Genomic DNA, 15387 nt, shown 5'->3' on the forward strand with positions numbered 1-15387 from the left:
AGCTTACATCATATCTTTGAAGTACAAAATTGTAAAGTAAACTGGCCTTACAGTGCTGCAAATTTGGCAGACTCTGGTAGCACCGGACTAGTACTAGCACGATCTTGGCTTTGTACATCTGATCTTTCCTGTTTAGGAAGTTGCTCACAGTGCTTTTCTGTTCCCACCATTTCTTCTTTTCTCTCTGTCATCTGGCTATCTGGAAAACAGGGCAGTGAAGTGGAGCCACTCTCTGCAGATGACTGCAAGAGTTTAATTCATTAACTACTGAACAAGAGCATCTAAAAGAGGAAAGCTAAAATACTACAGAAATCACTAGTTTTATGGAAAACATTAAAATTGCTTAAAACAATACAATCTCAGAAATCTGCATGAGGAGGCACTGTGACTCAAGAAGGTTGCGTGAATGGGTTGTTTCAAGAACAGACTGTGCAAAGCAAAGCACAAATGAGAGAGCATTTCTGCTTTGCTTCTTCTATTGTTTCACAGGGAAGCAATCTGTCCCTAACCTAGAATGGTAAGAGCTGCTTCCCAGGGTGCCATAATTTGTTCCCAAGCTGTATATACTGGCAGCAGAATAGCAGAAGCACTGGCCCATTCCCCTTTTACAAAAGGGAAAGCAGCACCTTCAAAGGAAATAGAGCTCTTGGACAGGAAAGCAGGTAGCTGTCTAGTCCCTCTTCCCCACCCGTCACACACCTGATGCTGGACAAAGGACAAACTGGCTAAACAATTTCACAGTAGATTTTCCTATGCCTGGAAAATACAGAACTACAGATTTTAAAATATACATGATGGACTTGTCCGATTTCTACTACTCTGAATACCAATTATATTTATATTACCTCTCTACACATGTATGTCACATACATATGCGTATAACTTTCAAGCAATAGTCTCTTTAGTTGCTAACATTCATGGTGAATAGTGAAACATTTTGCAACTCTGCTTTGACTGTAAACTAAAAAAATTATGTTAGGATTTTAAAGTGCAACTAAGACAGTGATTTCATCACCGTCATGTGCAGTCGCACAATTAAATGCCTTAAATGAAAAAAAATAGTATGTTTTTTTGTGGTGCTTGTTGGAGATGCTTCCGTGAGTCCTGTAGCTTCTTGCGCTAAGCAAGGTATATTGAAATGTACTTACCCAGACTTCTTTCAATACCTGCTATTTAAACACCTTAAAAATGTAATAATCAAGAAAAAAAAAAAAAACAAACAAAGAAATTCCCCTCACAAAAAAATTCCATTTGTTAAACCGTATTTCATACCAATACAATTACCATCCTCACCTGCAAGAGTCACCAGTCAGGAAATAGTGGTGTCATAGCTAAAATGGTCTAAGGATAAAACAGATTCAAGGCTTGTAGAGAGACATACTATCTTTTATTTGGCCAACTGATATAACTGAAAAAAGCAAATAAGCTTTTGGATATACAGACCTTTCAGATCATCTGTCTTGTTTTCCTCCAACCATATCAGCTGATCTAATAACACATTAATTCTACAAACAAACCTACCTTCAGGAGTTAAGACATCTCTACACCAGTTTCAACTCACAGGACACACCCCTCTAATACCCTAAAGCCTCAGACACTCGTACATAACCACTTCTCACTGCAGACACTGCACAGACACTGCAGACGCACTTACTTGAGGTGGGGGGTGGAATCCAGATGTGTAAGAACAGCTTTAATTGTACCACCACATCTTGTCCCAGCAGGTCTCAGCCCTTAATGTGAAGAACAACAAGCAGCATCAAGCCTGAAGAGTCTCACCTGGGGCCCAGATGCTCACCAGCCAGGGTACCAAAATCGAGAGGGAACGGGCAGTAGAGATAAAGACACCATATCGCTCTTGCTTGGAACAGCAGCGTTCCTTCAGCTTCCACAAGGAGGGGAAAAAAACCAATCTCACAACACCACTGCCAACATTCTGTGTCTCCTGCTCATGACAACCAAGGATCCTGACTTCTCGTGCAATAAATACAATGAGCGTAAGTTTGGTTTAGTGAAGTGTTTTGTGCATAAAGACAAAATTCAATAGGTCTTCCAGACCTATTTTCTTCTACTTAGGAAAAAAAAAAAAAGCGGGGAGGGGAGCGGACAATACTTTTTTCCTTTCCTAATTAAAGATTTAAACTCCCATTTTAAGCAGAAACTGTGCCTTATTTAACTGTGCCATTACTGAAGCATCCCCTTAATGATGTAACTATAGCTGAGGGAAGTGACGAAGCCACAGACACCTAATCGAAATCACCTTCCTAAAGGCTTGGGCTGTTCAAGCTGTAAGAATAATTGATAGAGATCAGAAACTGTGGTTTTAATAATCTAATTGGTCCCATATTGCCCAAAACTAGCTCTAGGGTTGGAACAATTAAAAAGATTTTTTTAATTTGATTATCTAGTGGTTTTAAAAAATGCCTCTCTCTTTTCCATTCCAAACCACAAGCCTTGCAGACTTCTCTTCCCTGCAGTGGTAGAGTCATAATAATAAAAACATAAACATACTGCTTCTTACAGGCTTCATATGCCAATCAGGCATCACGGTGATGGGTACTTCCAACACTGGAAAGGTGGGCCATGATGGGTTTGTGACTGGTCTTTCTGATTATTACTCATTTTCTTCTGAGTGACTTACACCTTCAGTGTTTAAATGGAGATAGAGGTGTCTAGACTAGGAGCGTTCTGCCAGGGTACGTAATTGGCTCTACGTCACCAAATGCTCCTTGCATGAAAATTGTGCTGGCAAAGCTCAGGTTACCAAGAAAAACCCTCTCCAAGAGCAAGAGAAGAGTAAAAAGCACAACACAACAGTGTACCTGCACCTTCCCTGTGGCCTCCTACCAGAGCTATTTACCCCAAGCTACCACGCCACGTCTCTGGCGTACACACAGCTGGGCACGCAGATGCCCCAAGCTCAGACCCAGGCTCTGCAAGTAACTTCATAATTTATCTGGAAATTATGCGCCACATGACTCAGATATGTGAGGCGTTAACTATCAGGATTCATGGCTAAGTCAGGCCTGGGGAAGGATGATTCAGAAGAGTCCGGCACAAACAACCAAGTTTTGGTCTGTACACCATTTTCGTATTTTGGTCGAGTACAAGAGACATCCTTTAGTTATCCCAGTAAAATCCTTATCATAATAAATATTTCTTATGTGTCCGATATGGGTATAAGATACTTCCTGTAAACATTTTTAACTGCACTGAAGAGTTGTAACAGCATAGCACCATTACTTAAAAATATAACATCCCAATGCTGACAAATGAGCTTCTAATTTAAATGCAGTTACACTAACAAAACTTCCTTTACCACATAACTTTTTCATTTGTGGAACAGATTTTTATAGACAAGCCTTTGGTCCACACTGGGAGGAGGCTGAAAGGAGTTTTAGCTGAAATGAAGCAGCCTTTGTACATACAGTAACTGCAATAACCCATTGTCGGTGTATCTCCACTTTAAGATTGCCTTACTATTAGGTAATTAGAATGCAATTTTATTGCTCTAACTTTTCTCAAAATCTTTTTACTATTTTGTGCCCTCTCTCCAGAGTCTCCCAGACATTTTTCATCTCTTACTTGCATATCCCTATCTTGATCTCCACAACTCACTCCTATAAATTAAAATGCCACCGTTGTCATAATTTCAAATGCCATCTGGTTTGAAATCTGGTCACGCAGAATTAAGCTAATTAAGCCTGAGTCTCTTCTGTTCATTAATTGCTCTGCTACAGAATCTACTTCCTTCCACAACACTATGCTCCAAAATAGAAAGTTTCACTTTAAAATATATTTGTTGCCTTTCAGCCGCAGAGATAATTGACTTCAAATAGCTGTATACTCTTCTTAGTACCAGCACAAAACAAGAGCTCTATGAGTTGTGAACTGTCCCATTCATATCTCTGCAGAATATATCCTAAGGACACTCTCAACCTTTTCTTCACGGACTGCTTTAGCAGAAACATCTAGCTTATGTACTTTATTCTCAACCCAAATTTGCCTGTTATACCACAAATACATTAAAAGAAAAATCTGACATTAAAGCTGGTCACCCACCAAACAACAGGAGTGCCCAGGGAACCCGACACGGTCCAAGAGTTGCTATAACAGTGCAACTTGGGCACTGAAGAAGCACATGGGATTATCCATTAATCAGGATTACCACCTTAATCCTGAAGCGATAGGAAAAACTAGCGATACTCACTGTACCTGTTACAGGACAGGGAGAATTAAGCAAGTGACTTGCTCAAAACAATCTCCTAGGACAGCAGCTGAGCTGGGAATAAAATCAAGGTTTTTGAGGTCTCAGGTAAGTAACCTAATCATTATATCTAACAATTATATCAATACAGACCTCTGAAATAACTTCATAGTTTCTTTATAGCTGTCAGCCTTGTCATCAAACATACTATTACCTCTTTGATTTAAAGACCGAAATTTTAAAATCTCAACCTGTCAAGCCTTACACATCAAGTATCAGATCTAGAGAAGCGAGTTCTGCACTCCATTTCCTCTCCATCCGAAGAGGGGCATCATATGCCACATGGTCCCTCTCTGGCATGACAGACAGGCATAGCACACCACTGCTCCGCGAGAAGAGCTAGCACCTGGCAGGGCTTTGGGTCCTAGGTGCTACCTGCTGCTGGCAAATTCCCCTGCTGTCGCCTCCCACCACAGCTGTTATTTGGGTTGGTGACTCAGTGCACAAGATCCCTCTTCCCTGTGATTATATGGCAGGCGATAGCCCTCTTTCTCACATTCAGGGGGAAAAAAATGAAGAGTCTAAAAATATCCACAGGAGTACGTTTCAGGTTTTTTATAGGAGAAGGATTATTGCTTGGGATCCAAAAGAACTCACTCGAGGTTGTGGTTTGTGCACTGCCCAGAATGATGAGTACCTTTTCTAAAAAGAGCCTGCAAAACATCTAAATTCAGGCCACACAGTCCTGGTTTAGGTTCTCCTGCGTCCATCCCCACCACCCTCATGGTAGGCTTTGCTCCCTGGGTGATAACATTGCCTGTCCTAGATTACAAGATAGCTGTGCCAGAGGGGACATACATGAGTTTTTGCCCTAAGTCTGATGCATAGCTGCTCTTACTCAGCTCCAGACATGTCAGAGGGAACCAAAGCAGCCAATAAACCCAGCTTTCCTTATGCTTCTCAAAGACTGAAGAAAATTTGCAGTTGCCCTTTGACAGGCTTTCATTACATGGGTGGTACAAGTTTGATTCAAAACTGAAAGGATGCTGACCCAAAAGTCATTTTTAGCAACAGTGTCAGTGGCACTTTCTCACAATCTAGAAGAGGTGGGGTGGCAACAGAACAGCTCTTGGACAGCTTTTTTTATGTCCTGTATTTTGACACATTAAATCTGGCATCCTTGGTAGAGTAAAGCAAGGCTTTAATTTTCTTGTACTGCATTTTAGTGAGCTGTCTACTGGCAAAGGCTTATGTGGTCAGGACAGTATCTCTTCTGTTTCCACAGAACTCAAGTTCTCTGAGGGAGCACCCATAACAAAGACTCACCCATGACATTCACTCACTTGCAAGACTGTTCCGATGAGCACATTTCCCCAGCTTCTCCAAATTATGCAAAATGTCAGCTTTCTTACACACAGCTCTGAATATTCAGCTTTCCAGGAATTTGCCAAGTTTCTCACACTGCCTAATAAACACCTTTGTGGGGTGCATTTCATGCTCGTTTGGACCAGGCATCTATTATTAGCTTTTGCCAATTAGGCGGTTTGCAAGGTTAAAAGAACAAAAAACAAACACAACCAACCTCCTCCCTCAAAACAACTGGTACATAGCTTGACTTGCTCTGTATTCCACACACACACACACTTTTTATTTTTTGGAACAACCACTTTAATGTGGGAATAATGTTTATTCAGATCTGTTCTAAGATGCTATTTTGTTAAAGCATATTTGTAATTGCAAGGCTGTAAACAAATTAGAGGCTTTCTCATTTCTAAAATCCAGTTTTACTGTGGGGAAGCTGCCAGTAATGACAGTAATTTATTTTAGCAAACAGCACGTTCTGACTAGGCTAGAAAACAAAGCCTATTTGCTCTTAAAAATAACTGCCTTTGAACTACTTCTCCCCAGCTTAAAGAGTTCAGATTGAATCTCCTTTTTCCCACAGCGCCAGTCTGAGGTGCAGGAGACGCCTCGCAGTGACAGGAGCCACAGCCGCCATCCCTGCTCCTTTCCCAGGGTGACGCTGGGCCCACGCTGGCAACGAGTAAGGCCACTTAATTATACATGCATGCAGCTCAACTTCACTGTCTGACAAACATATGGACTTAAGAAAATAGGAAAGTAGGAAATTCAGTTCAGGCCATTAAAGTGACAGCTTGGTTTGAGGGAAGAGCAGAAATCTTCTGTTGCCTCAGGATCTTGGATTCCAATAGAAGAATCTCATTTGCCAGATCTAAAGCACAATAACTACACACACATTAATGAAGTTCTGGGGTTGGGGGTTTTTTTTCGGTCACTGTGGAATCTGAGTCTGATTTATTCTGATCACCCATTACTTTCTTTCATGAAGCAATCTTCCCTGTTCATATTATCTGAGGGTACTTGTCTGAAAGCCCTTTCCAGATTAGCTGCACACTCTGAAATTTTTATCATTTCTCTTTTCCAGCTAAGTCACATCACACAAAGTCAAATTATCATGTAAACACTCCTTTTTATGGTTGAGGAGTAGCAAAAATTGCAATCTGCTTGCTGTGACCCTTGTATTGTTGTGTGCAGGTGCACAGGGAGGCGACCCTGCACACGACCCTCTGTACCTCAGGGACCTGGCAGGGCTCTCTGGGCTCAGCAGGGGATCAGCTGAGCAGGCTCCGGTGAAAAGCAGGGCTTGCTCAGCACACATCTTTGGCAACCACAGAGCACAGACCGGAGCCAGCCAGGCAGGCTGATAAACTTCATAGAGCAGGCCAGAAACTGCTCTGCAGAACAAACAGTCTGAGAAGGCAGGAGAGATGGGTAAGATAGACCAGAAGAGAGGCATCAGGCCTACAAGGAGCAAAAATTGACTAGGAAATGGAGAGGAGGATAAGTACAGGAGAAGCGAATGCAAGCTGTGGGGAGGCAATGGCTTTAGGTGAGCTGAAGAGAGTGGAAAAGCCTAGAAAAGCAGTGTGGATTGCTAGGACGAACAGAGGAAAAGATGAGAGAGAAGCAATATGAAGAGGAAGGCAAATAAGGTGGTTGCAGCACAGGAGGGGAGTGGCTAAACTGAGGAAGGATACACAGGAAAGGGAAGGCACAGAACAAGAAACACAAAGTGGAATCAAAAATGGACACAAGTGACAGATCGAATGAGATGAGGGTCTAATGCATTGGATAGGACAGATAAGATGAAAGACTTAGGAAAGGCAGAGTGAAAGTTAAACGGAATCTACACAAAACCAAAACACTGAGAAAGTAAACCTACGTAACTTTTTTTAACAAGGTAGAAGTACAAATTTCACATTTGTTTTTAAAAAAGCTGACAAACTTTGAAATCAGCTGTACATTTTTCTTGTAACGGAAGGCTCTTGCGGGAACAATCCGGGGGAGCAGAGACTCCCTAGCACCTGTGTATGGACAGGGATACCGTTGTAAAACACGAGTGCCAAACTCTTCGGCTTAGCGCCATTAAGTTTCCTATCTTCCATGCAAAATAGGTATCAAGATTGTATCCTCTTAGGCTGTCTTAGAACAGCTTATTATAGGATCTAAGGTAAACCACTTCGGAGAAGGGGAAGATATGGGTTGTCTTATTTCACTTTGGCCCAGATCTTCTAAACCGATTGCGCTGATCACTTGGCAAGTACCCTGAGATTGCACCTGCTTTCATTGCACTGGATCTCACATTCTCATAGAACAGTCCTAGTTTTGCCTAGTGAACTGCTAAAGACATTACAAACAATATTCCTCCCTAACAGAAAAGGGTCAGAGTTAGGTGCCATCAATGAGAATGCTGATTAAAACCAGATTATTTCTGTATAAGAGCTATAAATTGGATTGCATATAGGTTTTAAAATCAGCTGATTGAGGGTTTTTTGTTTTAAATAAAAGCCCTTTTGATTAAATGGAAACTTGCATGGGAAGATACTATTTTTTGTTAAAATACAGGGGGCTTTCATTGAAAACAACCACCAAACTTTCCTCCTTAAAAGCCAAATATTTTAGTTTTAACTAACTAAAAATAAAAACTCTTACCTGTTGAGAATACACGGGGTTTTTTCTTTCTTTTTATTATAAACTAACCCACAACTGTGCAGGAAGTTTAGGAATAGGTGTGCACGCACATGCGTTAGTTAAAAGTTGAACCATCACCAGTGACAATTCCAGCTTTCTACATACTTACAGGCACATACAGACAACTCTTCAATATGCACCTGGTAAGATGGGAAAGGGCTGGTGTAATGCTATAGCTATACACATTTTTGTAAGATATTTTTGGTATTCCAACAACCCAGGCCTGCCACGTGCATGCTGTTCTAGTACGGAATACTAGACACCTTCTGGACACCTACTAAGGTTAACATCAGGTTTTCCAAAGGAAAATCTTTAAGAAAATAAAAATATTCAAAGAACTGCAGCTGACACTACCACAGTAAATCACCTTGTCCCACCAAACCGAGCCCTTCTCTGGCCCCATTAGCAAAACCAGTTCTCCTCTGAGTATTTGCCCTACTGCAGATTTCAGGCTAAGCTGCTATAAATAATGTAACTAGTCACAACTTCTTTATTCCAAAGAGATCTAAACCACACATCATACCTCCAACAAGCCCATTTTCCTTTGTCGTCTCCATTTTGACAGTGGATTGATTAGATGCCTTCATCTTGGAGGTATTAATGGATTCCAGGAGGGAGACAAACTCTAGAAAGTTAGATTCATTTGGCACCTGCCCTTCTTTAGCTTCTAGGTCCGATTTAGACGTTGGTAAGGTCTTTTCTTTGTCAGATACCTCCATGAAATTCTTACTTAAAAGCACATCAGTCCCACTATCTACACTCAGCACCCGCATGTGCCTCTTTTCATGAGCAGTTCTACAGGACTGCAGGTCTAGGTTCTGCAGGTCCTCCTTAGAAGTTAAATCCACAGTCTGGACATTTTCAGAAGCATTCTCCCTATTTGGATCTGAACAAGTGTTAGTTTCTAACGGAGTATTTGCTGGGTTGCTGTGTTCCTTTGCTGCATCACCCGATTCGTAACCAGAGCACTGGTTGGACGACAGCTCTGCCTTTAAAACTTCTGGAGTTCTTTCGCTTTCACTAACTTCTGGGCAAGCCTTACCTTTACTGTCATCAGACAGGTCAAAAGTGATAATGGGAATTCTGAGCTGTTCATTAGTTTGCTGACTTGGCCAACCTGATGTAACTATACCAGATTCGAGGGCTGAGCTCGTTCTCTCAGTTCCCAGAGCCTTTAGGTGGACAGAGCCCGCCAAGTCACTGAGGGTGGTGTTTGGTGTAGTACTCATTGTGATGACTATTTTAATGGGCTCACATAGCTGGTCTCCAGGAGGATAGTTGTCCACAACTGCAACAGCAGTCTCACTGTCTGAGCAATCAAGGTCCTCATGGGTATTACCAGCATTGCAAGAACCTTCCGTGTGCTCGGAATCTTTGGTTGCAATGGCATTGCACTTTGGGCAGTTACTGGTAAACCCTGCCTGTGGTGATCCATCTGGCAATTTCTCTCTTTTGTAGCTTTTAGGATTACTCAAATGGTCTGAAGTAATTGAATTTTCACTGTCCCATGGCTCTGAAGAAACTCCAGTCCTTAAAATATCACCTTGTGATGAAGAAATATTGGAGAAGTTTTTAGCTACATCTCTGTCCAAAAGAATATCTTGGGATCCATGCTGTACATATGGCTGTCTGTTCCATTCTTTTTCGTTTATTCCATTACCATTAAGTGTTTCCATAGCAGCTGGTTTTGTCACTATTGCTGATGTGGTGGCACCTGAAGCGGAGGTTGTAGAAACAGGTAATTTATCTGCTTTGATACAGGATGAGGTAGATGAAACTGGTGGTGCAGCCTGGTCTTCTAATACCATAACACCTAATAAAAAACATATGGGAGTTAGATCTCACAAATGTGAACACTGTGCATTATTGAAGTATAATCTTTAGCTAGCAAAATATGATCCAGAGCAGAGCAAAGGAAGCACAGATGACGTAGCTGATTAGAACAGTTCCTAAGCAAAGATCCTTTCTGTTAGCCACATGTGAAATACTATAAAAGCAAGCTGGAGTCCTTCCAGGTCAGGACAGGTGTAGCAGCATGTCTATTTAATTTAAATAATCAAAATAGCCTGAAAAACAGCTAATATCAAAACTAAAATGTTTTACAGAATTATCCCCACTGAGGGAGAGATGAAAGAAAGAAGCAGCAAATACAGCAGAAGTTTGTTCCATCACTTTGTGCAGTTCCTAAATGGTCCTGTAGGATATGGTGATCAACCTTAACAAAAAGGAGATAAACTAAAATATTTTGTGACATCTCAAGCACTGGAAGTGTAGGCAAAGCGAAGTGTGCTGGAGTATACACTACAGAGCTAAAGGTCAGCAATTGCAACAGGAGTCCACAGTCAGAAGATGTTTAAGAGCTTTAGGATGCGATCTGAGCACTGGCTTCCTGGTGTAAGGCTTTACAGAGGCACAGAGCTTCCCAAGAATGTGGGAGGAAGGCTCTTTCATCTCCCTGCATCAGAATGGGGAGAGCTACTTGCATGTTCACCAAAAGGCTGCATCCCAGACGGCTTGGCTGACATCTGAGAAACCTTAGTCGGTTAGAATTCCCTTGAGATTTTGTTCTCTAGAGCTCCTAACATGAGGCACAACAGAACCTGTCACGGGGTCCTCTGTGCCATTTTTTTTTTTGTGGCAAGCAATGATTAAACAAAGGTTTAAAGGGATTTATAAAGCCTTTAAGATACCTCTGAGATCTTCAATAGTTTCCCGTGTTGGCAGCTCCTAAAAATAAAAAGAAACACAAAATTAGCACAGGCATTTATTAAATTCTGTTGGAAAAAACATCTATCAATGCAAAAGCTATCTAATCAAAGGTTAATTACAGCACTGGTAAATTGCTTAACATCACTGAAATTTGGACATGTGCCTTGCACAAAATGCAAGGGGTGGGTGAGGGAGATGGTTATAGAACAGTCATGCTCTAAATTGCATCATTGCAATTGTGTGTGATGCTTGCGGAGGGGAAAAAAAAAATCTAAGATTTTTTTAAAAAACATTTTGCAGTGCCTAATCCGGATTTTTTTTTTTATTCATTAAAGAATAGAATGTGTTTATCTTCCACTTTTCCAGCTATGTGTTTCCAAAGCACTAAAATGAAAAGTTTGGTCTCCAGTACTTGGTGACAATTTCTCATTAGAAAACTAGAGGACAGAGCTATTAAATTATCACAGAATCACTTAGATTGCAAGGAAGCTTTGGAGGTCATTTAGTCTAAATCCCCTCCACCATACACACACACTCAAAGCAGGTACAGTTCGACCAGGTTGCTCAGGGCCATCTCCAGTGGAGCTTTGAATATCTCCAAAGATGGGAGATTTCACAGCCTCTCTGGACAACCTCTTCCAGTATTTGACCACACTCTTGGTAGGGGAAAAAAAACAAAACAAAACAAACCACAACCACACACAGAAAACATAAAATCTAATTGATCTAATTGTAGCTTTCCATGGCTGCAACTTGCAGCCACGGTCTCTTATCCTGTCACTGGGCACCTCTGAGAAGGGAGTGCTCAGTCTTCTCTGTATCTTACCATTAGGAAGCTGAAGATGGCAGTAAGCTCTTCTTCTACTCTTAAAGTCTTTCTAAGGCTAAAACATCCCATCTCCCTGTCCTCATACATCATGTACCTCATTCCTCAATCACCTTGATGGCTTCTGCTGGATTCTCATCAGCAAGTCTGTGGGAACTCCCTGGTGAGCTCAAAACTAAAACACAGTACACCAGAGGAATATTTTGGGAGTCTAAATTCAACAGCCTAAGTGCATAACTAATTTTATCCAATAACTTTTTTTTTCTAATGTGGCTCTCTTCTGGCTGACAGGCACCAAAACCAAGAGGAAATAATAATTATCTCGTAAAATTTCACGATGGTATCCTGGCAGCAAGAACAGGAGACTAGGTCTGACAAGACCCAACCTCCATGTTTGGAAGTGGGAGACTTGGACAAGATCCCAAGAAGAAACGGGTTTGCAGAATGGACAAATACGAGAATGCTGGGGACTAGGACAGAAACAAGGTGAAAAATATTTTACCTTATAAAAGAAAACTACTAATGTTTGTGAATCATACAGATGCTACAAAAAGGTAAAAACACTCCAGGAAATGAGGAAATAGTTCTGATTCAGACCAGGATTTGAATAGTTTGCAGTAAATAGGGACACAGGGTAGGGGTGGAAGGATATGAAGACAGAACGAAGTATCAAATAGCTACTTATTCAGAGATCACTAACCATCCTCTGTACTGACTGAGGCAGCAGTCCTGTAGAAAAAATAGCATGGGATCACATAATTAAAGATTTTATCACAGTATACATGGGAGTAGTTTAAGATTACACAGACAGCGTTATTCTGTTTCTTAATTTTTTGAATACTTAACTCCTCAACTTTCTCATGGATGTTTCCTATTTTTTCTTTAATAACATCTACATACATCCCCTTCATCACTTTATACACTATTGATTTAGAAAGCATGGACAATGGCATGGAATGCACATACATGTATTTTTAACCTCATATAGCCATCTCCTAGATTCAAATAATGGTTTTTATGCTTTAAATACTCAAGAGATGCATTGGGTTCATTTTCTAAGCATGTCTAGTTACACAAAACCAAATTATTAATGCCTCAGGATCAGAGAGGCTGCTCTGATTGCATTAGCCCCTGCCTTCTCTCAAAGCAGCCATGAAAACTAGTTGCTCTTGGCAAGATTTTTAAAGGCCATTTGGTATCTATAGAGCAGACAGACCCCTCCTAAGAAGTGCAGAATTATGTATATCAGTTCCAGCTTTGCAAACCCAAACCTTTAGGACATGGCTGACTGACAGCAGTGGTATACCTAGTAGATCCATGAAACGACCCTTCTTCCTCAGGGCAGACCTATGCTTCAGGTGATCAGTACCTGGCAATACAAAACTCCATGCGGTAAGCTGTGGACTACACAAAGTGAAGACACTGTGACAGAAAACTACATACTAACCACTGCTCCAGGTGAGTTCTGCAGGTACAGATCCTGTACTCTTGAACTGTCATGAATTGTTTGGGTCGAGTCATTTTGGTTGCTCTCACCAACGACACCGTTATCCCCGGTGTTATTGCTGAAAAGGAAGCAAATTAAAAATAAAGCAATGCTTCTTACCACAGAGGATCACAGTGAGCTTTGGGAAGAAGCTGAGAAATAATAACAGAATAGGAAAAAGTAACACAGCACATTTTCCCCCTCTAATGCTAAAAGCAAAGGGCTGAAAAATACTGTAACCCCTTTTTGCACCTCCTTCCTCACCAAGACAACTTGCTACAGATAAATAAATAAAAATCCCTCAATATAAAATGATTCTGGTGTCTTAGGAAGCAGAGCATTGCTATGCGAAACACAACATCTCTTCAAACTCCCTACGTGTATGTAACGTCATTTAGCCTGCCTGACATGCACACAGATTTACTGGCACAAAAAGCTGTTTGGGGTTTCTCATCAGACATATAATAGTCAAATGCTACTTCTCCCACAATTTTTACTTTTTATGTCCTTTGACTGTACCCTTGTGTACATATTGCTTATCTAACTGCCTGTTTATTTACAAACCTCCCAGCAAACTACTATTTGAAATGCAATACGTAAATTAATATAATCATTAGACCACAAGATAAAGTTGTTACTCTGGTTTTAGCCAAGGCAAACATACATCCATTAGTAATTTCGTATGTTGTAAGGCATGTTGATCACTTCCTTTGTGGATGCATTCAACTATCCACTAACTCTTTTTACACATATTTTCTACTAACTTTTCCATGGATATAAGCAAGTATTTTTGGACAGGTTTAATAATGAGAACCAACACGTGTTCTCTTTCTTGGTTATAACACAACAAAAATTCAGCTAAAAAAAAAAATCAACACTATAGTGAAGTGTCAAAAAGTGTGAGTTTAGGCTTTACTGTTTGTTTGTGAGGTGGTTGATTTCCCAAAACACTTATTTTTAAAACCCTACAGCTGTATATAAGCTATAAAATTATTTACCTGGTGGTCTCAGTCACCTTTGACAATTTTTTTTGAGTTAGCCAGATTCAAAAACTTGTTCAACCAACCTGCTAAATACCAGGGCCTGTTTAAAAACTTCTATCATCCGTCTAGTCAAAATACTAAGTTCTTTATTTTCTGATCAAGTACTAAATAATGTACTGTTGCGCCTAGGGCCTCCTAAGAGGAATAGTTATGCAATTTAACACTCAAGTTTTAAGTGATTCTATCTCTACTTCCTAGCCAAAACAAAGGCAGGATAATGAAAGTTAGCATTCATTTCATTAACCAGTCAACAGGAAAACACTGAGGTTCTATTTAAATTTCAGCCAGCCTGGAACAACTGATGAGCCCCTTAAATAACTGTATCAGACATCTGTAAATAGGAAACAGGTTTGTGAGCTGGTGAGAACTAAACAGGGATAGAGCCTGAAAGGCATCACCCAATCTAAAATAAAAACCTTGTATGGTTAGTGACACATGTGGGAGGCATTTCTCAGGAAAGTCTCAATGCAGGCATACCTTGCCATCCCCAGCAACATCACTGTCAGGAGTACAGTACAGGTATGCGTGTGTAAAGACAGAGAAGAGCAATAGCATAGATGTACACAAACAATCTTGATACTACTTAGCTTGCACAGAGCTAGCAGTAGACTGCAAATGCACCAAAAAAATACCCAAAGTTCTCTTCTATAGAGCTCTCTGTTGAAGCCTGACTGGTAATCGTAACAAATCTACTCAGTTTCAGCTTTGTTTAGACATTTCTATGCTGCCATCACTATTGGATGTACCTTATACAGCATTTTTCACATCTGTCATAACCCTTGGGAACACTGGAAGCTGCTCGCCAGCTTCATTTGTTTGTATGACTCAAGCTTGAAAAACCAGCAAGAGAGGTCTCCATTTATTCCAAAAAGTGTACAGTGGAATATTCTACCTATACACAAATCTGGAAAGTGTCACTACTGGTCTTTAGCCTGATACTGTTTTTACCTTTAATATCATCTCAACCTGGAAGCTGCCTTACTGGCTTTGATTGTTTATTTGCAGCAAAGATGTAATACTTGGGTCCTCAGTAGAGAGGCTGCAAATACCTACCAAATGCCCC

The 15387-nt window shown here is 40.7% G+C and overlaps 1 protein-coding gene across 2 annotated transcripts in view; it reads right to left on the reverse strand.

The window, feature by feature from the left end:
- PCNX2 (pecanex 2) overlaps positions 1–15387 on the reverse strand; it is a 161367-nt gene that overhangs the window by 137989 nt on the left and 7991 nt on the right. The window contains exons 1-5 of one of the 2 annotated variants that reach the window (XM_074863134.1): positions 13243–13348; positions 12496–12524; positions 10951–10987; positions 8784–10073; positions 52–199 (exon numbers count right to left, since the gene is read on the reverse strand). In XM_074863134.1, coding sequence (XP_074719235.1) covers positions 52–199; positions 8784–10073; positions 10951–10987; positions 12496–12498 — 1478 coding nt within the window. In that variant the 5' untranslated portion in view covers positions 12499–12524; positions 13243–13348. Of the gene's footprint in view, positions 1–51; positions 200–8783; positions 10074–10950; positions 10988–12495; positions 12525–13242; positions 13361–15387 lie in introns of those variants that run through there. The other variant, XM_074863133.1, reaches the window with a different exon arrangement.

This window comes from Strix uralensis, chromosome 3 (genome assembly GCF_047716275.1).
Source record: "Strix uralensis isolate ZFMK-TIS-50842 chromosome 3, bStrUra1, whole genome shotgun sequence".
NCBI lineage: Eukaryota > Metazoa > Chordata > Aves > Strigiformes > Strigidae > Strix > Strix uralensis.